The sequence below is a fragment of the Schistocerca serialis genome, chromosome 1 (genome assembly GCF_023864345.2).
Source record: "Schistocerca serialis cubense isolate TAMUIC-IGC-003099 chromosome 1, iqSchSeri2.2, whole genome shotgun sequence".
Classification (NCBI taxonomy): Eukaryota; Metazoa; Arthropoda; class Insecta; order Orthoptera; family Acrididae; genus Schistocerca; species Schistocerca serialis.
Genome location: NC_064638.1, coordinates 232,873,209 through 232,899,215, shown reverse-complemented (window position 1 = coordinate 232,899,215; position 26,007 = coordinate 232,873,209). Strand labels below are relative to the sequence as shown.

At 41.2% G+C, this 26,007-nt stretch overlaps 1 protein-coding gene across 3 annotated transcripts in view; it reads left to right on the top strand.

Annotated features, from left to right (window-relative positions):
* LOC126466578 (serine/arginine repetitive matrix protein 1-like) overlaps positions 1 to 26,007 on the top strand; it is a 636,028-nt gene that overhangs the window by 544,218 nt on the left and 65,803 nt on the right. For all 3 annotated transcript variants that reach the window (XM_050096398.1, XM_050096396.1, XM_050096395.1), the window contains exons 6-8: positions 3,153 to 3,274; positions 15,513 to 15,564; positions 24,549 to 25,038. In XM_050096398.1, the coding sequence (XP_049952355.1) occupies positions 3,153 to 3,274; positions 15,513 to 15,564; positions 24,549 to 25,038 (664 nt within the window). The remainder of the gene's footprint in view (positions 1 to 3,152; positions 3,275 to 15,512; positions 15,565 to 24,548; positions 25,039 to 26,007) is intronic.

Sequence of the window (26,007 nt, the reverse complement as noted above, 5' to 3'; positions counted from 1 at the left end):
AACCACGACCTCGTTATTAACTCGCACCCGGACAATGCACAGCGCGTGCTACTATAACGATGGGCAGTCCTTCTTATGGAGCTATGCTGCGGGCTGGGAACGAGTAATGAGATTATTCTTATCATCATTATTATTATTTCTACTATTAAACGTCGAAAAACTGCTTAAAATGTAGCAGTTGTCGCCTACGTTATTAGACCAGGTCGCCAATGCATTTCATCTTCTGGCTGCAGAGTCGAACAAGAGCCTTACATGCTAACAATGGTGCCCGTTCATAGTATGCTAAGGAGGCGTCATTTATCTACCAGAATTACTCTCCACCGTGTTTAACCTGAGGTTATAGCAATGGTATTGGCTTGGATGTACAATAAATAGAAAAAGCTTTAGCGTCATGGAGTAATATCATCAAACATGGACGATTCTGTTAAGTGTACATGAAATACGTTCTGTGTGGGATAGATAGAATAGCTGTATAGATGTGTTTGTTCTCACGCTTCAACAATCACTATGACATCCTGTGAAATTACTATACTAGTCTCTTTGGCAGCCTTTGATAACGTCCGCTAACAAGTAACCTGTGTTAGACTATCTCTGAACACAATTTAAGAGAAGAAATAAAACACACCAGGAATACAGAGGGAAGGAAGTGAGATTGGGTATTAAGTCTATCGGCTACACATCATTAGCCAGCAGAAAAAGCTCGGATTTGAAAATGTTGACGGAGCACACTGCTTGCTTTTTAATGGGATGTCCTTCATTCGGTTCCCAACACGTATATAGTAAGTACTTCTTATATTTTTCTTTGTGGGAGAAGTTGGGTGACGTGCGAGGGCAAAGCTGGGGCGGTGTGGGACGGATGTTTTCATCGGTCTTCTGGCTCATATGATGTACGACACCAGTCCATCACGACTACTTCCTCTTTGCAGCTTACTTATCACAGAGTGGTGTTTAGAATCAGAGTGCAATCTCTTTCTTCCCAAACCGAGAAATTTATTTATTCCCTGTTGTTACGGAACATTTTCTGACATCTTCTCCCTCCTTGTTGTCAGTTTTTTCCACATATTCCTCACCTCGCCGTTTAAGTGGAGAAACAACTCATATCTAACCAGTCAATTAAAATTTAACATCCTTCTATAACACTGCATGTCAAACACCTCAATGCTCTTCTTTTCCGTTTTTCAAAAAAAATGTTCAAATGTGTGTGAAATCTTATGGGACTTAACTGCTAAGGCTATTAGCCCCTAAGCTTACACACTACTTAACCTAAATTAACCTAAGGACAAACACACACACCCATGCCTGAGGGAGGACTAGAAGCTCCGCCGGGATCAGCCGCACAGTCCATGGCTGTAGAGCCTTAGTCCGCTCGGCTAATACCGCGCAGCTTTCCGTTTTTCTTCCAGTCGATTATTAACTTACATACAATGATTAACTTACATACATGTAGCCTTCCCCAAAAAATGTATCCCGAAATTAAAGCCTATGTTCGATACAGCTGGACTTTTCATAGTGAGGAAAGCCCTCTTTTTTTCTGTGCCAGTCTTGCCTTTTCTGTTGTGCTACTGTCGACTTTAGTCCGAAGGCTGGTTTGATGCTGTTCTCCATGCTAATCTATAAGGCACAAGTCTTTCGTACCTTCATTACTACTCCACCCTGTGCCCATTGAAAAGTGCATACTGTAATCGAATATTGGTCTCTCAGTGCAATTCTTACCGCAACATTTCCTTCCATAAAAAAACTGAAGATTGCATCATACCTCAGTATGTGTTGTATCAAGCGATTTCTTCTTATAGTCAAGTTCTTTTTTCCTAAATAGACTCAGTACCGGTGCCTCATCACTTACGCTACCAGCTATGTGATCTTGAGCGTTCTCCAGCGGCACCACAGACAAAAAATTTCGGTACCTTGTTGGTTTATCGTCCACCTTTCACTTCTCTGTGTTTATACTGCAAACAAATGCCTTCTTAAAAATGTTTGTCTTGCCAGTGCCATTATAGAGCATTTCAGATTCCACCACGTAATACATCAGTTTTCCTTTTTCTCTATGGCGACATCCACCTGATCACTACTCGCCCTGAGTCCGCATAGAGAAGTAATTCATCTGCGGGATATTATCACTAAAAGGATGCCGTTGACATTTACGTATACAGTTGAGCTGCTTGACCTTGGTAAAATAGCGGCTATTGTTTCACTTTGCTTTCATAGCAGATTCCACAGCTAATATCACAAGATCACACTAGTCAGTTATCCAGATAAATGCTCTCTTAAGTGTACTAATGGCTGCTTACTTTCTTCAGGTACCACTTCTTAATATTGCCTCTCCACAGATACCTCCCCAACGCTTTTGTTCCTACTGTACGGCTTTCAATCTCGTTGATCTACATTTGACATGCCTCCGCAGGAAGGCTCATGGGTCGTGATGGGATGTCTGAGTCCATTCAAAGCGCAAGGACTATCAACAGCAAAACAATTCTAAGCATTCGACTCAAGTTGGATTAACATTATACAAGCGAATAACTGATTCAGGTACAGACGAGTGTCGCACTGTGATTGACAGCGGAAAGAGTGCACACAAGTTCGTTGGCACTCTACAAGGAGGTAGAATAATTCAATGTCATTGGTGGTAGATGTTCCACAGCCATATTTAACTGGCAAAGAGAGGAGAGGTGGTTACGTGACATTTCTGATGATCAGACTATTGCGCTAATAGCCTGGATTACGTTCCAAAGTCCCCCACAGTGTTTGACAGAGTGAGGGCTTGTGACACTGTAATGGTGGTCCATCCGTAATATGTGGTATTAAGGTCAGTGGACTCTTAGTGATAGTCGAGATGAGAAGGCAATGTGTCGACAACAATTTTCCCCGCATCCTTCTCTCATCATGAAACAATACAACACCACAGTATACATACAAATCCATTGTAGTCAACGTATACCCTTCGCACATAATCCTCACACAAGGTAAGGAAGGGGAGAGACACCATGTGCAGATGAAAAAAAAAACCTCCCCAGTCATGCGGATGAATCTACTCCTCGGCGCCACCCAGCCAAAACGCAACAAAACTTTCTTTTCTGACTTACTTAAGAATCCTGTGATCTGTAGCTCCATGTGTTGCAAAAGCAATCTGCAGTATGATTTTTGTGTCGTTGCAGAACGCGATGCGCAGAAACCGTGGCTGCCAGACGATGAGGGCAGCGGCTTCAGCTCTGAAACAGAACTCGACGACGAAGACTTATTCCTGCAGCAGCGCAGGGCTGCGCGCCGAGGGCGAAAGGTAAGGTACATCCTGATCCGAGTCAGAGGGCTCCACATATTTACCCAAACATTCCAGATTGCCATACTCGAAACTGACGAAAACGGCGGAAAAGACTACACTTGATTTCTGAACTAGATAACATATTTATCCACCCCTCTCCTTTTTGCAAATGTGTCAGTAGATAGGTGTATAGTATATGACTGCTAAGTGTGAGATACAGTACTTTTTATTATACCAAACACTAAGCTTTCATCTTGTTCGATTCATACATGTACCACTGAAAGAATGGACTTCGCGAAAACCGACATTAGTCTAATTCTGGATTTAACATTTCTGTGAGTTCAGTAGTTAGAAGGCTGCGGAGTATTAACTGTTTCTGTCATGAAATCATATTTTTACTATTGTCTAAGCTAGTATTATTGTGTTACACAATTTTTTTAGAGATTGTGTGTTACGGATTATAAAATATTTACACAACCCTCCTGCCAGTGAAAAGAATATGTGGTAATGTGCTTACCTGTGTCAGTTCAGTATCGTATGATTTCATAGGCTCGTGCAGTATTCTGCTATGGAAAGTGCAAGTGATCTCCTTCAGCTACAAGCTGCAGTTGACAGTCCAGAGGCTGGACAATTGGTTGGTGTTTTGCATAAGCAAACTACTCACTTATGGTGTTATACAGCATTTGTTTAAGCAAAGTTTATGACACAATTATTTTCATGGCTTTAATTTATGACCCACTACCATAACATGACTACTCCACACTTAATCCTGTCGCAGTAGCTCACTTGTGCTCTTATCCATTATTTATTTACAACTAATTTGCGATCCAGTGTCATAACATGGATGCCTTTTTATTTCAGATACCTTATCTTAATTATTATAATATATGCATCATATTGGTCACATGATGTGCAACTCTGTACTTAGTTTGCTTTATTATAATTCCAATGTTGAATCACAATCTTTATTTCTAATCAGGTAATTAACTTCGACTTGTAATTATCATTTTTAGACCTAGAAAAATATAAGCACATAGAAAGAACCAAATTGAGAGATGCATTCCTAACTATATGAGTGTAGAGTGGGAAACACTATAAACAACTATATAACATATCCATACCTGATTATCATGCACTTGAAGACAATGCGATGTTTGTAGTGCATCTGTAAATTAGGCTACATCCATGAGCTTGTATTCGTCCAGGTCTGAAGATGTTCATCATTGACCGAAATTAATTACTTGACTGCAAATAAGTATTGTGATTCAAGACTGGAATTATACTAAATCAAGCATTTTTTGAATAGCTGGAAACATCTTTGTGACTGTGACATAACTTGTGTATTTCGAGTGATACTATTTATTCTCGCACTTGTACACTCTTGCAGTCTTCGGAGCTGTGTGGATGATTTTTTTCCGAAAGGAGATAGTATGTCGCCAGACTCATTCATTCTGCACACCGACTTGAATAGTGTTTTGTTGCCACTTCCTCCAACGATTTTAGAAATTCTGATGTAATATTGTTGATCCCTTCCGCCTTATTTGATCTAGAGTTTTCCAAAGCTCTTTTAAATACTGATTCTAATATTTGATCACTTGTCTCTTATAAATCGACTCCTTTCCCTTCTTCTATCACATCAGACAAATCTTTCCCCTCATAGAAGCCTTCATTGTATTCTTTGCATGTATTTGCTCTCTCCACTGCATTTGTTAAATGCAGAGGAGAATTCCCGTTTCACTCTTGATGTTGCCGCCCTTGATTCTAATTTCACCGGATGTTGTTTCGATTTGCCTATATGCTAAGTCTGTCCTTCCCGCAATCATTTGTTTTTCGATTTTTCTCATTTTTCCTGCAACCATTTCGTCTTAGCGTCCCAACATTTTCTATTTATTTCATTCCTCAGCGACAGTATTGCGGTATTCCTTGAATTTATCTGAGCATTTTTGCACTCTTACGTTGGAGAAATTGCTTTTTCAATGACTATCCGTTATCAAAAGACCAATCACAACTTTTATTTCTACACTACCATATTTTATACAATTCTTCTCAAATTCCTTTTCCTCATATCTCCTTTAACCCATTATATTCTCTCTAACATGTGAAGAAATATATAGTTCAGATGCTTCTTTTGGTGTTATAACAGTTTTGAAAGGAAAGCTTGACTTTATCAACTTGAGATTTTATTATATTATGTTTCCTTTCCTTTGTTTCCTTCTATGGAATTTAATTCCATTCAAATCCATTACATCTAAGTAACACATTTTCAGTATTTTAATATTGTTGGTATCATCTTCTAGGTTCAAAATATCTGCTACATTATATGTATCACTTACTTCTTGACAACATTTACCGTTTTTCCTTCCCTGTCTTTATGTTTATAATTTGATATGATGTCCGAATCTTCATCACTGAAACCGCTAAGATCAACAGATTCTTCCAATATTGGAAGAACTTCTTCATCTGTCAATTTTCTCGAAATCATGTTCTAAGGCCAACAGCTAATATGGTTTGTATCTACCAGATATCACTCAATAATGTGGGATCTTCAATGAACTATAACTGAAGTAAATAAATAAGAAGACTATAAAACGAGTCTGAGTTACTTGGGTCAAGCATCAAGCATGAATATATCCGAAAATTAATTTCGTTACTGAAAGACAATATAAAATCTTTGTACTTATCATTTACAGGAGCAAAACATAATGCTTTTAGAATAGTGAATGACGAAATCGTAGTATAAATATTTACAACTAATAAAAATGTAATGAGACTCTGAGACTCATCTTAGACAGTCTAGGAGTAATGGCTAGTAGATATGGAGAGTGTAATATATGAAGAACAGAATGGTTTTGGATCAGGACGCACATGTATTGATGGGGTTTCCATATCATGAAATCTGACAGAAAAGTCAATTGCCAGAAGAACAGAAACTCATTGAGTATGCATGGATTTCCTCAGAGCCCATGATATGGTACGACAAAATAGTCCGTGGATACATATGTGGATAACTGGTTGTGTCAACTACTTAAGTCAAACTAGTCAAACAGATCTGTGAAACGATGTGTGTTATGTCAAAGTAGGAAATACAGCGTCACCAGGATTTCCTGTTGCAAAGGGGCTACACCAATGATGTGTAATGGCACCAGTGTTATTTAATAATTTCTACGTATGAGGCACTTAAAACCTCCAGGAGCAAATGTGAAGGCATGGGAGTCCCTGTGCAGGACGAAATCTTGTACACACTGCTCTTTGTTGCTGACTAATTCATAGCAGTAAGAGACCTGGATAAACTAAGGACGTGGTTGGGAAATTAGACGAGGAATATGAAAAAGGGGGCTAACAATTAGCTTGAAAGAACCAAAGTATCTTATGGTTGGTTTGAACATTAAACGCAACGTGGAGGCTGGACGCAGTAAGAGCAAGGGATGTAAGTTTTTTAAGTGTCTGGGTTCATGAAGTCATCAAATGGAGAAAGTGAAGATTATGTAAATAACAAAACAGAGCAGTGCAAAAGGACCAACAACGACTTAGCTTGGTCTTTTGAATAATAAAACAACAAAAAGGACCACAAAGGCGAGATATCATTCAGTTGCTGAAAAGAGTGGTATGCACAGAACAGAAAAATAGGTAGTAAACAAGCAGCAGGTAATCAACTTGCTTTCACTAAAGATAGACTTTTGGAGGCGATGTTTTGGGTTTTCCAAGTTGGACTGTCTAACAAATACTAACATAAGAAAGGCTATTGGTGTCGTAAATCAGTAATAAACTCAGTGAAGACGAAATGTATAGAATCGTATAGCCTTCAAAACAGGATGGACAGCTGCTGGTGATGGCAGTGGACCATGGCAGAAAGAAAAACGCATAGGCGATATGGGAGCAGCTGTGGTCAAGATGTCCAGGATTTGATGGATGTCAGAGTCCTACTAGGGGAGACTGGATGATCAGAGGAAGTGGAATAAAGGAAGGAAGAAATGGCATGAGCTGTAGAATACTAGCAGTATGATGATGATGAAAAGCAGTAAGATACATGATAAGGATAATAAATTTGGTAATAAACTGGGTTCAAAATAAACATGTCACCTAGAGGGAGAGGAGGAATGGAGATAGGAGGGAGGTCATAAAACAGAGGTGTGGTTGGAGGAGTGACAGGGGATCAGATATTATACTGCTCCCTTGTGACACAGACACAAAAGTAGTGAGTTCCGCGCCAGAGTAGGCTTAGTTTCTATACTTTTACCCTCTACAGCTTTCACTAGTATCATGGAAGATATTTCCAGATGCATTAACAGATGTCCTGTGGTACCATACCTTCGTATGTACGAATGTGAACTATGTACAACGATAAGGAGCTACAATGAACAAAAAATTAATCATACGATGCTCATATAAGACGTAAATCAAACAAACAGTGGCTGTAACAACCATATCAAAAAATAACTTGCACAAGAAGCAAGTTCAATGAACATTTTGATTGTAATAGTGCAACAAAAATGAGACTAATTGTACGTCTGCAGCAATATAAGAATCAAACAAATATATAGTCAACAGTAAAACTCGTAATCTAAAGTAAAAATCTGTCACAGTACTCAAAAGGATGAATGTGCCATGCGTAATAAAGCCATAGACAAACAGAAAACATAGATGGCTCATCGCTGCACTATGTAATTGGTCGACAGCGAAATAAAAGATTTTTGTATTGACTAGTACTTACATGGCTGTTCCCCGTTCATAGCAGTAACATAACGTAAACAAAAATGGCAAGAAGAAGTGACGGTGGTGTGCAAATGTATACAGTTACATAGATCAACATATAAAAGGAATACTTGCTAGCAGAGTTTCAGTTGTGTGTAAAGACAACAATATAATAACTAAAGATATTTGACAATCAAATCAAATTATATAAGAAACGTGGGCCAGGCAATGGTGTCAGTGTTAGTTACAAGAAAATTACATTCAGAACATGTGACAGGAGTATGGTTGGTTACCACCGAAAGAAATTTAAAATTACTGTATTGACAACACATCATATTACAAAATAAAGTTTACAGCAACTGTGAGAAGACAGATCGCACAAAACGGAGACCACATCATGTGACTTGAAGGTGATTCAAATGGTTCAAGTGGCTCTGAGCACTATGGGACTTAACTACTGTTGTCATCAGTCCCCTAGAACTTAGAACTACTTAAACCTAACTAACCTAAGGACATCACACACATCCATGCCCGAGGCAGAAGGTGATTCAACTGCCAGTTACACGTGAAGTCTAGAAATCTGGAGGAATATAGCAGTAGTAGCACACAGTCCTTGGGCTAGAAATTTTGTTGTGCATCGTTAGCACAACACGATAAATTTATTTTTAATTTAGTTCCACAAAAATACTAAAGAAGTAGTTCTGATTAAGCTTTCTTACCCATTTAATACTCGATAAAAACTGTGCTCAGGTACATTTTTAAGATTGTCAGTAGGTGTGGGCGGGTGCCACCTAGGGTTTTGCAGAAGTGCGGTGGTGTGGGGGTGGGGGGTGGGGAGGAAGTGGTCTTAGCAGGAACTTTTGCCATTCTATTCTTGCATGTATCAATGTCGTACTACTCCGTGATCAAGCCACAGGAGGGCGTGAAAGAGAATAACTAAAAAAAAAAAAGAAAAAGAAACATATGGTCTCTCTGCCACCACGAATCAAGTTCAAATTTCGTTAAATGGTTTTAAACAATCCCTAGTGTTTCTCGCTTGTACACAAGAGCGAGAAACTGCGGTCTCGCCAAACGAGTGCTATCATGTCAATGCGGATGCAGCCCCAGTTTGTCCAAAGAGAAGGGTTTGAACATCTGAGGGTGTCAGTATCAAAAGTTGTTAAAAGGTCATCGAGCTGCGAGCTGTAGTTTTCGACCACGGAATATGTGGGAATCAAAGTTCCATGGAAAGGCGCGGTTCCACTGACACCCTCCCTGCCATCCCTTGAGACCTTTTAGTTAAGATTCGGCGTGGCGGTGTGTCTGAAATGTTTTCCTCGGCCACACATGAGAAAACCTGTTGATTTTAAAGCTGAGCGTCGTGAATCTAACCTCCAAAGCAGAGGCGTCAAACGAACGCGTGAAATATGGATATCAGGGGCTGTGGTGACATCTCAATTTTGTGACACTTCCAATCCGAAGTCATTAACCCACTTTACACCTCACATGAGCTTCTGACATCTGGGCTGTTTTCGTACGTGTCGACACCTTGGTCTCTGAAGCGTCGTCGAGCCAAAGGACGATGTCGTAGAGCGTCACGCTTTTTATCATTACAGAGGAACATTTTACGCACCTTTGAGGCAAATTTCAGACACATGCGTCAGAATTGGGGACAAGTATTAGTTTTCGAAAAAGTGATCCCTTAATTCGGCTGTACAGTGCATTTCATTGAGCAGCCAATTTCTATTCACAAAGTAAAAATTATTTTACGATGCATAGCACATCATAGTGATGCAAAATTACTTGAGTTAACCTCGTTACCCTAAAACAAATTTGAAAAATCATTCACATAACGATAGTAATATACTGTTTTCTCTTTTAAGGCGTCGTATTTTTATAGAATTTATTTTCCTGTTCATTAATGAAAATCGGTGCTAAGATGCCAGCCAGACATTTTGAAGATAAATTTCGCCATTAAATTTAAAATGATTATGAGATAATGACAGATCAAGTAATTCAGCCAATTCAGTGACTTTACCAATACTACGTGTTACGTGCAATAGCAGATTGTTCTTAGTAGTGTGCAGATAACCTTCAGTCAGAACACTAGTATGTAAATGACCATTGTCAAGTAACAATAATTGGGCGTTTTTCGGTAATTTAAGGCCTGTTAAAGTTTTAGTAAGTTTCTATTTTTTCTATCAGAAGTGTTTCGAAAAGCATAGCCTCTTTCGACTTCTTATTCAGTGCTTTGTTAAGTTGTATTTTGGACATTTAGTATTATTAACAAGTGACCTAATTTTCCTATGAACATTCTTACGACTCTGCTATGTTTACTGGAGGCTGCTGGGATTCACCATTTTCACAGATCTCCTTCCATAATCAGCAAATAGGAAAGCGGTATTATCTATTTTTCATTCGAGGTTGTTGTAGAACGTCCCTGCAGGATCCTTTTTTGTTTAGATGACTATATTACGTTATAAGTTTAACTAAAATTTTATTACGCTTGATATCTTCTTCCTTTTTAATACTTTCACAGCTTTTAACTTAAGATTTTTTTTGTTTTTACTATTTACTATGTATTTGTTTGATTCTTTTTTTCCTACAGCTATAGAGCCAGTCTCATTTGTGTTGTTTTGTTACAACCAAACTTTTCATTGAAGTTGCCTCTTATAAAAGGCACGTTATGATTATTATTAAAACATCCACTTTCTGTCGAACTGTCATCCTATACGAGGATGGCACGTTCAATACTTCTTTGTTTGGTATAACACTACGTAGGTGCAGCTATTTCATGTTCAGATAATACTGAGGATGATGCTCGTTCCGCCCTTTATAAGCTGACATTTTTACGATGTGTGCTCAGTTGTTCCCCCTGTATTTGTGTATACCTTCAGACACTGTAAGCTTGAGGATAATTCTATAACAAGAAATTTTTGCTAAGGCGACTTTCTGCTGTGTGTGTGTGTGTGTGTGTGTGTGTGTGTTTGTGTGTGTGTCTGTGCTTGTTCGCAGATCGGAGGTTTGTTATATTGACAACTGAAACTAGTCAAGTCATCACATTTCAAAATTTATATATGTCCGCGATCTAGGTAACTAAAAGGTTTTTTAAATTTCATGGAATTTCATTCGTGCTAGTCTTCATTATTTTTCTCTTTCTTCGGTTTACTCTCAGTCCACTATCGCTGCTCAGTGGACTGTTCATACCACACAGAATAACATGCAGCAGTTGTTTGAATTCACTGAAGATAGCATCGCTCTTAACGGATTTTATACTCTTTCATCCTAATTTCTAATCCTGTTTTTGATATTATCTCTTGTCTCTGTCATTGCTTCTTCGATGTACAGCTTAAACAGAAGGGTAGAAAGACAGCAACCCAGTCCAACATCCCTTTTTAATTCGAGCACTTGCCGGCCATGTGGCCGAGCGGTTCTAGGCGCTTCAGTCTGGAACCGTACGACCGCTACGGTCACACGTTCGAATCCTGCCTCGTGTATAGATGTGTGTGATGTCCTTAGGTTAGTTAGGTTTAAGTATTTCTAAGTTCTAAGGGACTGATGACCTCAGATATTAAGTCCCATAGTGTTCAGAGCCATTTCAACCATTTTTGATTTCGAACACTTCATTCTTGGTCTTCCACTTCTACTGATCCTTCTTGCTTTTGACCGACTTTCCCTGTCACTTGAACCTAATTATCTGTGAATTACTAACGTCTAGCACCATTTTACACTGTCGACAGATCTGGTGAGGGTGTCTTGATTTTTCTATAGTTCTGCTTCCAGTACTAAGTCTGAACTGCCCCTCTTGTGTGTGTACCCTCCCTTGCGCGAAGCCGATCGTCACCTAAGAGATGCACTGTTTTCATCTCCATTGATTTGTAAATCTTTCTTGTCAGCAACTTATATGCACTAAGTGTTAGATAGATTGTTCTACAGTTATCGCAATCTTTTTCCTATTCAGTATTCGGAATCGTGTGTATTATATTTCTCCGGGAATCGGATGGTATGTCCCCAGTAGCATAGATTCCACACATCAACATGATGGTTGATTGATTCCCTTTTTCCCAAAAGATTTTAGAAATTCTTCTGCCTTAATTATCTGAAGTCTACCAACAGCTTTATCATTCTTTGATAACAGTATTTTATCCGCTATGTAACCTCATCGACTCCTACGTTTTCTTCTGTTACGTCAGCCTACCGTCTCTGCCACTCCTGGAAGCCTTATCTTTATTCTACCTACCTGTCCACTCTTTTCACTGCCAAACAGTGGAATTACTGTTGCACCGTTACTGTTGGTACCTTCGATTTTAATTCATCGATTGAGCTTCTAACTTTTCTATGTAGAATCGGTCCTTGCGACAAACATTCTTCTTCTTCGATTACTTCGTGCACTGAAGAGCCAAAGAAATTGTTACACCTGCCTAATGTCGTGTAGGCCATCAGCGAGCACGCAAAAGTGCCGCCACATGACGTGGCATGGACTCGACTAATGCCTGAAGTAATGCTGGAGGGAACTGACACCATGAATACTGCAGGGCTGTCCATAAATCCGTAAAAGTGAGAGGGTGTGGAGATGTCTTCTGAAGACCACGTTGAAAGGCATCCCAGATATGCTCAATAATGTTCATGTCTTGAGTGTTTGGTGGATAGCGAAAGTATTCAAACTCAGAAGTGTCTTCTTGGAGCCACTCTGTAGCAATTCTGGACGTGTGGTGTGTCACCTTGTCCAGGTCCGTCGGAATGCACAATGGACATGAATGGATGCACGTGCTCAGCAGCATGCTTACGTACGTGTTACCTGTCAGAGTCGTATCTAGACGTATCGGGATTCCTATTTCATTCTAACTGCACACGCCGCACACCGTTACAGAGCCTCCACCACCATTAACAGTGACCTGCCGACATACAGTGTCCATGGATTCATGAGGCTGTGTCTATACCCATATACGTCCATCTTGTCCATACAATTTGAAACGAGACTCGTCGGACCAGGCGACATGTTTCCAGTCATCAATAGTCCAATGTCGGTGTTGACAAGCCCTAGAGAGGCGTAAAGCTTTGTGTCGTGCAGTCATCAAGGGTACACGAGTGAATCTTCGGCTCAGAAAGTCCATATCGATGATGTTTCTTTGAATGGTTCGCACGGTGACACTTGCTGATGGCCCAGCATTGATATCTGCAGCAATTTCTCGGTGGTGATGCACTTCTGTCACGTTGACGGATGCTCTTCAGACGTCGTTGGTCTCGTTTTTGCAGGATCTTTTCCCGCCCGCAGCGATGTCAGAGATTTGATGTTTTACCGGATTCCTGATATTCACGGTACACTCGTGATATGGTCGTGGGGGAAACCTCAACTTTATCCCATCGCTCGGTGCACCGACTATAACACCACGTTCAGACTCATTTAAATCTTGGTAACCTGCCACTGTAACAGCAGTAACCGATCTAACAACTGCGCCAGCTACTTGTTGACTTATACAGGCGTTGCCGACCGCAGCGCCGTATTCTGCCTGTTTACATATCTCTGTATTTGAATACGCATACCTATACAAGTTTCTTTCGTGCTCCATTGTATTTTTGCTATAGCCATTTCCCTTTGGCACCCTTTTATGCCGTATTTCTTCCATTCGAAATTGAATATTACTATATCCCTGTGTTTCCCTCAACATTTTTGCATTTTTTCTTACGTCAATGAGCAGCAAAATTTTATCTGTTACCCACGGTTTGTTTACAGCCACCTTTTTGTTCCAGATCTTTCTGTCCAACTTCCATGATTAGCCTTCCGTTCCTCTTTAACTGAAATGCAGACTGTGATTTTCGTTATTGCAGTATACACAGCCTCTGAGAATTTAAAACGCACCTCATTATTGCTCAGTATTTCCTTATCCCATTTGTTTCCCAATTGATTCTTTCAGATGATTCTCTTAAATCTAAGCCTATTCTTCATTTATACTGAATTGTGTCCTGAGATTTTATACGCCCTACAATCCAATATTTAAGTTTGTTACTCCTGTCTGGTCATGATGTAACCCAGCTGATATCGTGTCTGCAAGTCTTTCCCAAGTATACCTTTTGTACTTTTCAATTTTGGACAGTGTATGCGGTATTACCAGTTGAATTTTACAGAAGAACTCTATTACATTTTCTCGTCTCTCATTCCTGCTACCGAGCCCATACTCTTCACGTAGCTCTTTGCTCTTTCCCATTCCCTACCAATGCAATCCTCCGTAATTATTAGATTATCATCTCTCTTTACATCTGAGTTATTCATTCAGTGCTGTCATACATCCTCTCTATCCGTACATCTTGTGCTTGAGACGTCGGTATGTATACCTGTATTATTGTTATTGATGTTGGATTGCTACAGATACTGAAGAGAATAGTGCTTACTGAACTGTTCGAGCCGGCCGCTGGTGGCCGAGAGGTTCTAGGCGCTACAATCTGGAACCGTGCGACCGCTACGGTCGCAGGTTCGAATCCTGCCTCGGGGATGGATGTGTGTGATGTCCATAGGTTAGTTAGGTTTAAGTAGTTCTAAGTTCTAGTGGACTGATGACCTCAGAAGTTAAGTCCCATAGTGCTCAGAGCCATTTGAACCATTTTTTGAAGTAATCGTTATCTTCTTTCCAGTTCCTTCACTGTCTTCCACAACAACTATACTGAGCCTTCACATTTCCCTTCAAAGGATTTCAAGTTTCAGTGCCACATTCAGACTTCTGATTTTCCAGATTCCCAGTAGTAGAAGCTTACGTCAGTTAATTAATCTTTTTTTTCATGGTAACCTCCACCATGGCAGTCCGCTGTTGGAGACTCGCATGAGGAACTAATCCAAATATTTTACCAGTGGAGGGATCACATGAGACCTTTTTTAATTACAAGTCACATGTCTTACGGATATATGTTGAGTGCCTTAACGTAGTGGTTTCCATTTATTTCTGCATCCTCATGACATTGAGCATTGCTGATCCTTCCACCTTTTAGGGGCAGTTTCCACTCTAAAGGCAAAAGAGTGCCCTGAATCTCTTCCGACCCTCCGCTCTCCTTTGACGACGCCGTTGGAAAACAGGGGTTAGATTACTCTTTACACAGAGTGTGTTCCGCCACTAATGCTCAGTGTTTCTATTCAGAATTCAAGCAGTAGTCTGGGACGCTTTGATTAGTAGTTGAAGACGTTAACCCGACACCATCGTGACAAAATGTAAGAGTACAAACGGGTATATAATACTGATGTACTTATTTGTTATTAGTATAAGTCCACTAATGTTTCCTGAAAACGGGAACAACCTTTGTCTTCCCATTCATTCGGAAGTCTCAGGACGGAGTGACGCACTAATGAGAAGATAGTTTTTTATACAGTCTTATGGAATCGAAAAGTGACCTATTGAAAGTAGCAGAATCTTCCTTCTGATGTTTGTGCTCTGCTTTCCCCAAGACCTGATGTCACGGTCCATAAAGCTATAGTTTGCCTACCAGCACGCAGAATCCAGTTACAGTTAAAAAGAAACCAAATGGAATCACATTACTAATAATATTATCGTTAATCATGTCACTACTGCTAATCACAAAACAATTCTTAATTTCACAGGAAGGGCGGACGCCAGGGCGACGCAAGAACGTCGATTGGCTACAGCTACAAGGTCAGTGGTAATTGCATTATGTGCGAAGGTGCACTAATATCACCTATTCTAAGAAGTGACTCAAATAATATAAGCGTAACATTTTGCGGACTGTACACTTACAAACATGTTTTCTCATACTGCTTTTTAATGTAATGTCGCAGAACGTAGTGTTGAGGCAAACAGTGAGAGCTTTGTTCATCAGCCAGCGATTAATTAACCTAAGAGTGAAGGGGTTAGATTCAAAACTCTTTTGGACATATAAAAACCATTTGAGACCAGAACTCAAAAAAGATTTTCGGTTTCCTGAATAAGGAAGGAAATGGAGCTACAGCAGAGGAATTCACTAACTAAGTGAGTACAGCCGGCAATAGGCAAGAGAGAAGTGCAGAGAGACGAAATCATCTAAGTAGAGCGATTATACCTTATTGTCTTTGCTGTTTCATTTGTCACTTGAGATAGTCATCAGAAAGGCAACGCACGAGTTCTATCATCCGCATGTGATAAAGTCAATCGTGCAGAATGTGAGAAAGATTAAAACCTTATTAACTATTAGTTCGATTAAAAGATAAATAAACAGGAAGACAAATCAGTTAGGAGTGTCATAAAAGCGTCTAGCGATGAAGATTTCAAAATTAAAGTAGCAGAGCCTCTTTTAGAAGCAAACCGTGATCCATAGTGATTTTCTGTGCCACAGGAGTGCGAAAGAAACTAATACTGAAATAAATGTAATAAGAGTAATAATTATTATTACCATACGCCGTAAAAGAACATATACACAGAGGAGACAGAAGTCTTGGCGTACCTTCCAATGTCGTGTCTGACATCCTTTTGCCTGACGTAGTGCAGCAACTCGACGTGGCGTGCATTCAACAAGTCGTTGGGAGTCCTGTGCAGAAATATTGGGCCATGTTGCCTGTATAGTTGTCCATAACTGCGAAAGTGATGCCGGTGCAGGACTTTGTGTACGAACTGACTTTTTAATTATGTCCAATAAATGTTCGATGAGTTGCGAAATCAGTCGCGCGAATTGTCCAGAAAGTTCTTGAATTTTGGCCCAGTGATATGGAGCATTGTCCTTCATAAAACTTCCATCGTTGATTGGGAAGTCAAACAGAATGAGTCGCTGCAAATGGTATCCACGTAGCTGAACATAACAATTTCCTCTTGACGATCAGTGCAATTGGACCAGAGGATTCGATTACATATACACCAGGCCCATCCAAGAATTGTGCCCGGCGGCAGCGGCCGCGCTTCGCTGGCGCAAGGCAGTGTAGTTCAGCGCCCCGAACGCGACCGTGTGTCGCTCGTGTCGGCATAGGAGCGAGAGAGAGAGCTGCGGAGCAAGTGAGACCGCACAGCACTGCTCTGCTCTGCCCTGGACTGTACCGTGATCAGATCCAACGTAAACGAAATAACAGAGGAAGCGCAGCACTGTAAAAGTGGTCGATGCGCTGTAAAAGAAGCAAACCGTTTACTGTTTAGATAACAATTAGTGTTCGTGTGGAAGAATTACTATGCAGAGCTTTAGAAAACAATATTCAAAACAAGACTCGAAGAACAGCTTAGTAGTTCCCTGACCGACCGGTTGATTCTACTAGTATCGCATATGAGCACTCATCACATGCAGAGTAAGCATCTTCTGAAAGATAAATCAATTTCTTAAATGAACTAGTGTCAGAAATATTCTATTTTAGAAATAATTTTACGTAAGGGATATAGAGTCTCATTCTCCCTATTAGCAGTTAGAAGTAAATATGGTTTTTTTGTCGTTGTTGTACTTCGTGCCAAAGAAGACCATTAACATTTTACACATTGTTAATTTTCGAGGAAATGATTCTGTCTAGTTTTGGTACAATATTACGGGTGGCTGCTAACCACAAAGAATTAATCAAATTTTTATCGCTAAGTAGCGAACAGTTCTTACTTTTAGTTTCTTAGCAAGTTTTACTTTTAGTTTCTTAGCAAGTTTTAAAAGGGAAAAAAAGGCTCACAAATATACGTGGAATCAAACATTGAGCTACCTTAATGGCGTGTTGATGCAAAAGAGGATAATTCTCTCGTCGAAAACAGCTGTAAAAGACAAACCGAAGTTTTACACATAAGAAAGCGGTCCTTCAGGCGGATATCGCACTGCAGGTCAATCAGCTATAGTAGAAATAGTTGTGACACGTCCTCTGTCCTCTGCCCGAAGGGGAAACGGGAGAACAAATACATCCAAGACTGGTTGAAGCTCACTTGTCTCCAAAAATCTGTTTTCAATCTCTTCTTGTAATTTGCAAATGATTTGAACATAATCTTAAAAATCCACATGTTCTTTAACGTTGTATAACGTAGGGGAGTGTCCACAATTCTCATCGTGCAACTCTTTTCTCCACAAAATGATTTTTTTTTTTTTTTTTTTGGAATGGCTGAATCGTCTGCACTGAATTAACGACAGAGTGATTTTCACCTTGGAGTGAAATGGGTCTAAGGCGTGCAGTCATGGACTGTGCGGCTGGTCCCGTCGGAGGTTCGAGTCCTCCCTCCTCCCTCGGGCATGAGCGTGTGTCTTTGTCCTTAGGATAATTTAGGTTAAGTATAGTGTAAGCTTAGGGACTGATGACCTTAGTAGTTAAGTCCCATAAGATTTCACACACATTTACTGAAGATATTTGCCTCCTTTCATTGAAGCTGCTGGACATCTAGTTAAACAGGGTGTCCCTTTTGTACTTTTCGAACACTTGAGTCACGTTTTGGGTGATGTCGACCGTCTGTGATATTGCCATCATTTTCTGTTTTTTTTTTCTTTTTTTTTTTGGAGTGAATTGTAGTAGGGGATCTCCGGATACTCCACTACGATATCTGCCAGAAATACTTTCAACTGGCGATGTGTGGGTCCATGCGAGGGAACATAACTAACCGTTGGAACAACTGTGTCCATAACATTTCTTATGTTGACAGTCTTCGCACTAAGGGCCTCCTGGTGTATCAGACAATGGACTGCCGCGAATAGGGAACAGTCGACTTCAGTCATTTTTTACCTGACGTAACCAGCAATCCAGTGCGTAACCCTCGTAGCCCCATCCGTTGTGTTACACTGGCCATGCGTTCCCATTTCAAACCTACTGACTCGGACATGTTTTCCACAGCTACAAAAGTATCCAAATCCATGGTTGTCTCTTTCAATGGTATAAGGTCGAGAAATTCTTCGGATACGCGCAGGTTGTCGTCGGCACTCGGAATGAATATGACGAGCTGAGTTTTGTCCACAACGTCCGTGTACTCTTCAAGAGTGACAGAAAATGAAACTAAGTTTTCCGCTCTCTCCGTTAATTGCTGCTCCACATCTGGGGCTATAACTTCGAATGGGCGAGCAACAGTTTGAGGTGAAAGAGCCATTTTTTTTTTCTTTCCGTGAGGTCTGCTGACCAAATACAAGCCACCGAGTTGACCAGGAAATCCTTGGTGCAATTCCCAGCCGCAAACGGTTTCCCTTCTTTCACAGTTCTCAGCGAGCATTTGTAGCTTGAATGCAAACCTTTCCCACCTGTTTCCTTCTCCTACCACGGCAATAAAGAAAATAAAGCTCTTACAATTAAATTGGAGAAATCTGTTTTTAAAACACTTTAATCATTTTAACAACTAATTGTTTCATTCATTGAAAGCCAAATAAGATACTAACAACAAATATCAGTTTTAGATGCGTTTTTCTCCATGTCCTATGAAAAGCGGTCAAAGGCGCTAGCGAAGACAGTGAAATGTGGGCGCAAATTAAATTTTTATCTATTGAAACACTTGCGTTTTAATTAACTACAAACATAGATCAAACTACAACATATGTCTTCCCATACATCAAAACACAAATACACAAAAACAGAGAATGACTCGTAATGACACTTTGCTCTCCGACAGAGCATTTGTGACGGCATCTCAAAAAGTGGCAAAAAGTAACGCACCTGAAACTTTTTCTTATATCTGTGCGACGCGAATTAATGCAAACAAAATATAAAAATTAACCAAAAACAAATGTTCCTTGTTGCTGAAAATCTGATGTTCGATAACTGGCACATTGGTAAATGACATTTCAGATTGTAAAATATAGTTTTATTTATCATCTTTATAAATAATAAAAAGTCATACGATAGTAAACACTTACATCACCATAATTCGGCTTGATATTTTCTTTTAATACTTTGACTGGCGTTCCTTTCCTTACGATAAATTTTCGAACTGATCTGTGCAACAGGTACTAAAATGCCGTTCAGTCGAGCATTTTTTTTAGTACTTGAAGTTCCGATGACATACTAAATGTTTGGCGTGATTTCAGACAGCAGTACAAAAAAAAAAAACCTTTATTTCCTACTCAAATAGTGCGGATGTGCTGCTCCTCCGCTTTTTGGTTCAAATGGCTCTGAGCACTAAGGGACTTAACATTTGAGGTCATCAGTCCCCTAGAACTTAGAGCTACTTAAACCTAACTAACCTAAGGACATCACACACATCCATGCCCGAGGCAGGATTCGAACCTGCGACCGTAGTAGTCGCGCGGTTCCGGACTGCGCGCCTAGAACCGCGAGATCACCGCGGCCGGCCGTCCGCATTTTGTCTGCTGCTGTTGACCATTCATGTCGATCCACTGTAGCCTTACGTCTGTTGACTAACGTCTTTGTGTCGTATCAATGCTTCTGACCGCTGCTGGCGCGGCGGTCTGTCTTCCGTACGAAGCGCGCGTACAGCGGCATGGCGAGGCGCGACGGGTGGACACTCGCTGGCCTCGGGTGATCGCGACCGCTAGCGCTCCAGGTGCACAGTTTGGACGAGCCTGATATACAGACATCGCACACCATTATGGAATCAGTACCAGCTTGCACAGTATCTTCTTGATAACCAGCATGCATGGCTGTGTGGGGTCTGCGCCAGATTCGAATCCTACCATCAGCTCTTATTAACTGATGTCGGGACTGAAATTTGGCACTCTCGGTACACTTTTGACGCTGTGGATCTCGGAATATTGAATTCCGCAACTACTGTCGAACTTCAGAAAAGTGTTGTTGCTCTTATGGCGTGTGTTTCCGTAACTAATCCACCACGTAGTAGGAAAATGGGGAAAAAGCATGCGCCAAGTGACTATGTAGGCGAAAGTGTGAGTTGAGTCATCACCACAGGCAGTCACTAAAGAGGACACCTGAAAAAGTCATTGCTGCACTCATGAACACTGCCAGCGTCAAAACAACATGAACGGAGCTCCAGAAGCAGGAAACTACAGTGCGAACTGCAATTTCAAAACTACACATGAGTGACGCAAATGCCCATGATGAGAATACGTGTTGCTGAAGTCCTAAAAATTGGTCTGTAGAATAATTGAACAATGTCATTAGGTCAGATGAGCCTCGTTTCACACTGTTTCCAACTTCTTCCGGAGTTTACGTGCAAAGAGGGGAAAAAGGCGGGTGGTCGATCCTGATTTTGACACCCATATCGTGATATTACGTGTTTTCCGTGGGTACTATGCGAAGAATTATGCGACCATTATGACTTGTAAGGTCCGTCCCAGGGTACAATGTTTGTTACCCAATAGTTGTGCTGTGTTCCAAGACGACAGAGCCACCCTCAGCACAGCTCAAATCGTCCAGGAGTGGTTTTATGAGCACGAGGACGAATTGTCGCGTCTCCCGTGGCCACAACAGTTACCAGATCTAAATATTATTGAGCTTTGGTGTCTACTTCGGAGAGAAGGATCTGTGGTCGGTATCCACCTCCATCACCGCTACCTAAACCTGCAACTATTTTGCACTGAGACTGATATAAGATCCGCTTGAAAACCACACAGGACCTGTATTAATCCATTAAGAGACGTCTGGGAATGTTTCCTATACATGTTAGGAATGTTAAAGTGTCGTGTTTTGGAGTTTCCATGTTCATGTCTACACCATGAATGTAAAGCTAAACGACTCGAAACTGAATATTGGAAGATAAACAAATAATTATTATTGAAATCTGGTTTCGCAAGACAGAGCGGATTACGTTGTGGAAAGAGGCCCAAATCAGTTCCTGTTAGTTGCACAAACATTACAAACTTTATTTTGCTAAGACCATTAATCACACATGCCCTTAAAAAAATTCAGAAATAATACGGCTGAAGGCAAGAACAAAAGTTATTAAAAGTCCCTCAAGGAATACACACGGCTGAAAGCCTTAGTTACAATATAGAAGAACTGACGGCTTAAGGCGTGGATAAAAACAATTTCAGTAAGAAAATTTTAAAAGGTTTTAAACAAATGACCTTTCAAATTTTAATTTAAGACGGTTGAAGGCCTTATCTTTAAATATTTCACATAAAGTTCGGCTGAAGGTGATATACTGAACATAGAACAACTGAAGGCTTAAGGCCTGGATAACAAAATTAGGATAGAGAGGGAAATTTTCATGTTTTCAAATGATTTTTCAAATTTTAATTTAAGACGTCTGAAGGCCTTATCTTAAAATATTTCACGTAAGGTTCGGCTGAAGGCCATATACTGAACATAGAACAACTCAAGGCTTAAGACCTGGATAACAGAATTAAGGCGGAAAGGAAAATTGTCAAATTTTCAAATGATTTTTCAAATTTTAAATGATATTTCAAATTTTATTTTAATTTGGCTGAAGGCCTTATCTTAAAATATTTCATGTAGAATTTCGGCTGAAAGGCACATACCAAACATTAAAACAAACTAAATTAATACACAGCTGAAGGCCTCGCACAGTACCTGAGACTAAAAAAAAACGCAATCCAAAACAACAGAACAGTGGTGCTCAGAAGTGTTTCAAGGGTTGACATGGGGAGGAAACTCCAGCATAAATTTACGTGAGACAGGCAGCCAAGCGTAATACTAAATAATCGGGTGGCAACACGACCTACGGACATCTGAAGAACCAACCAAAAACCTAATCAATTGCCTTCCACCCGACCAATGACACGACAACTGAAAATATCAGCGAGGGCGAAGGTACCAGCAGCACTAAGTCTTGACAATTGGCGTCTAAATATAGTCAAGGTACATTAACCACTCTAAAAAGAAAATATATATATATATATATATATATATATATATATATATATACACAACATCAAGGCTGTGCCAGACGGCATCAACAGAGCGAGGAAAACACCTATAATAAGTTACAATCAATTCAATAATTAAACAACATAGAGGAAGACGGCAGCAAAATTTTGCCGACTCCACCACACCATACGTTGCTGCTTGCGAGAACGGCCCAGGAAGCAACAACCTTCCGTGAACGAAGAGATGTCACAGCAGTTGAGGTTTCATAGCAGTTTAACTGATTACTCAATTCCAGTATCCAGGTTCGGTGGGTCACCAACTTTGCTGCTCTCGCAGCTAGTGCCTCACAAATCCGACCACGTGTGCATGCCGCCAGTGGCCCCGGCCTGACCGCGGGCTGTGGAGACTTCCTCGCTGCTCTGTCGCAACCGACTGACTGCCTCACACACACCACCACACGGAAATATGGCGGCCATACTATATATGGTACAGCAGTAGTAGTATCGATAAGCACTGTTGCTTCTACAAATTGAGGCAAGTCAGCAACTCGTTATGGTAGCAACTCAGGGAGGAATAAGACACCACTCGATTGTGAGAAAATGCCAAAGAAGAAACAGCATCAACCTGAGCCGACCGAGGCTCAATTATAATAATCATTTCCTTTCTGCCGGCCGCGGTGGTCTAGCGGTTCAGGCGCTCAGTCCGGAACTGCGGGACTGCTACGGTCGCAGGTTCGAATCCTGCCTCGGGCATGGATGTGTGTGATGTCCTTAGGTTAGTTTGGTTTAAGTAGTTCTAAGTTCTAGGGGACTGATGACCCCAGATGTTAAGTCCCATAGTGCTCAGAGCCATTTCCTTTCTACTACGTAAATCAGCTAAGTGAAACATTTTTATTAAAAACAGAACTAAATTTTAGTTGCAAAGGGCTATTCTTCTACATCTACATCTACATCTACATCTACATTTATACTCCGCAAGCCACCCAACGGTGTGTGGCGGAGGGTACTTTACATGCCACTGTCATTACCTCCCTTTCCGGTTTGAGTCGCGTATGGTTCGCGGGAAGTACGACTGCCGGAAAGCCTCCGTGCGCGCTCGAACCTCTCTAATCTTACATTCGTGATCTCCTCGGGAGGTACAAGTAGGGGGAAGCAAAATATTCGATACCTCATCCAGAAACGCACCCTCTCGGTACCTGGACAGCAAGGTACACCGCGATGCAGAGCGCCTCTCTTGCAGAGTCTGCCACTGGAGTTTGCTAACATCTCTGTAACGCTATCACGCTTACCAAATAACCCTGTGACGAAACGCGCCGCTCTTCTTTGGATCTTCTCTATCTCCTCCGCCAACCCAACCTGGCACAGATCGCACACTGATGAGCAATACTCAAGTATAGGTCGAACGAGTGTTTTGTAAGCCACCTCCTTTGTTGATGGACTACATTTTCTAAGGACTCTCCCAATTAATCTCAACCTGGTACCCGCCTTACCAACAATTAATTTTATATGATCATTCAACTTCAAATCGTTCTGCACGCATACTCCCAGATATTTTACAGAAGTAACTGTTACCAGTGTTTGTTCCACTGTCATATAATCTAACAATAAAGGATATATCTTTCTATGTAGTCGCAATACGTTACATTTGTCTATATTAAGGGTCAGTTGCCACTCCCTGCACCAAGTGCCTATCCGCTGCAGATCTTACGGCGTTTCGCTACAATTTTCCAATACTGCAACTTCTCTGTATACTACAGCATCATCCGAGAGAAGCCGCATGAAACTTCCGACACTTACGTTGGATGTAAACAGCTCTGAATGAGCAATTGAGAATAAATGTGTACGAATATTAACAATACTACTAGCAAACCTTTAAGATGGGTTTTCGTTGTAAATTTGCATATTTTACTTTTAAATCCAGTGTATTTGTTCTTTAGTGTGACAGAAACTACTTGCTATTTGTCGTTGACGTGCGCAGGAGTAACGAGCCACCACGTCGAACAGAAGTCTGACCACAGCCGCCCGCAGGCCGCTGGCAAGAACGAGCTGCCCAGCCCGGAGCAGGCTCCCCGGAATGGCGACCCCACCAGGAGGCCGCAGCACACGGGCGCGGCCAAGAGGCGCCCCAAGAAGAGGCACCGCACGAAAGCGACCAAGCACGCCCCGAGCAGGCAGCTACCTGACACAAAGCCTGTGAGCAGCAGCGGCAGCGGCAGCAGTAGCAGTGCGGGTCACGGCTCGCAGCAACACCACCGCCAGCAGCAGCAACAACAACAACCAGAGCAGGGACAGCTCCTGCAGACACACAGAACCGCGCCAGCCCAGCCTCCGCCGCGCAAGTTCGGCGGCGGCGACATGTCCCTCGAGAGTCGCATCCGGGCGCTGAAGAAGATCGCGAGCGGGTCCCAGGAGGACGAGCTGACAGCGGTGCATTCACCGGAGCTGCCTGCCTTCTACTCTGGCGACAGGTAACTAGTTTTTGCCTTTCACGTCGTGTGGTATTTTCGGAGCGACGAAGCAACAACAGCCACGTCAGCAAGACACGCGCTGCTGTTGCGTGTTGTGGAAAGGAGCGGACGGTGACTGTTTCTGCTTTCACTACTCTTGTCTGACTACATTCTGAAAACATTCAGAAATCTGTGGGGCATGAAGTAAGAGATTGATCTCAACCGTAATATTCATCCCAATATTCAATTAAAAATCGTCACATAACATGTTTCTGATGCTATGAACACATCAAAATACCTTGATATGTATTTTAGTACTTTCAACATTGCTGTCAGCAATCGTGATAATGTAGTATATAAGAAACTATCAACCTCGATTGCGGTAATGAAACCAACCATTACCTAGGTTTCAGCTCAAGTAATTGAGCATTTTTAAAATGTGACTACGCCTATTCAGGCTGTTTTAGTCTTACTTCCAGACCATGCCCGCGTAGACATAAGTATTATAGAATCAGGTTTATCTCCTGAAGAAGGCTCAATTACTTGGGCTGAAAACCTAGGTAAAGGTTGGTTTCATTACCGCAATCGAGGCTGATAGTTTCCTGTATGTTACCTTGATATGCAGCGTGAGGGCGAACCATAGAGTTAACAACGAATCTGGCCCATACACAAATACGAAACGATTCAAGAAGCAACTGTAACGGAAATCGAGAGTTTCGACAGGCGTGTCATTCGTTGGACAATGTATTATTGGTCCAAAATGAATGGTGAGCGCAGGGCTGATTCCAGTTCTGCAAAAAAATTAAATAAAATAAAAATATTCTGAGCATTCATCTGCGTCCGCGAAAGTATAGCAGCAACATAAGATATAGACGGAGAAAAACGGCATAAAATTGGAAATTATTAAGGAGAAATGAGCAGATTTGCTATAAAGAATTCGACCGGCAGAGCAGTACATTAACAGTGCTATGCCTCCTATGTACTTTAGTG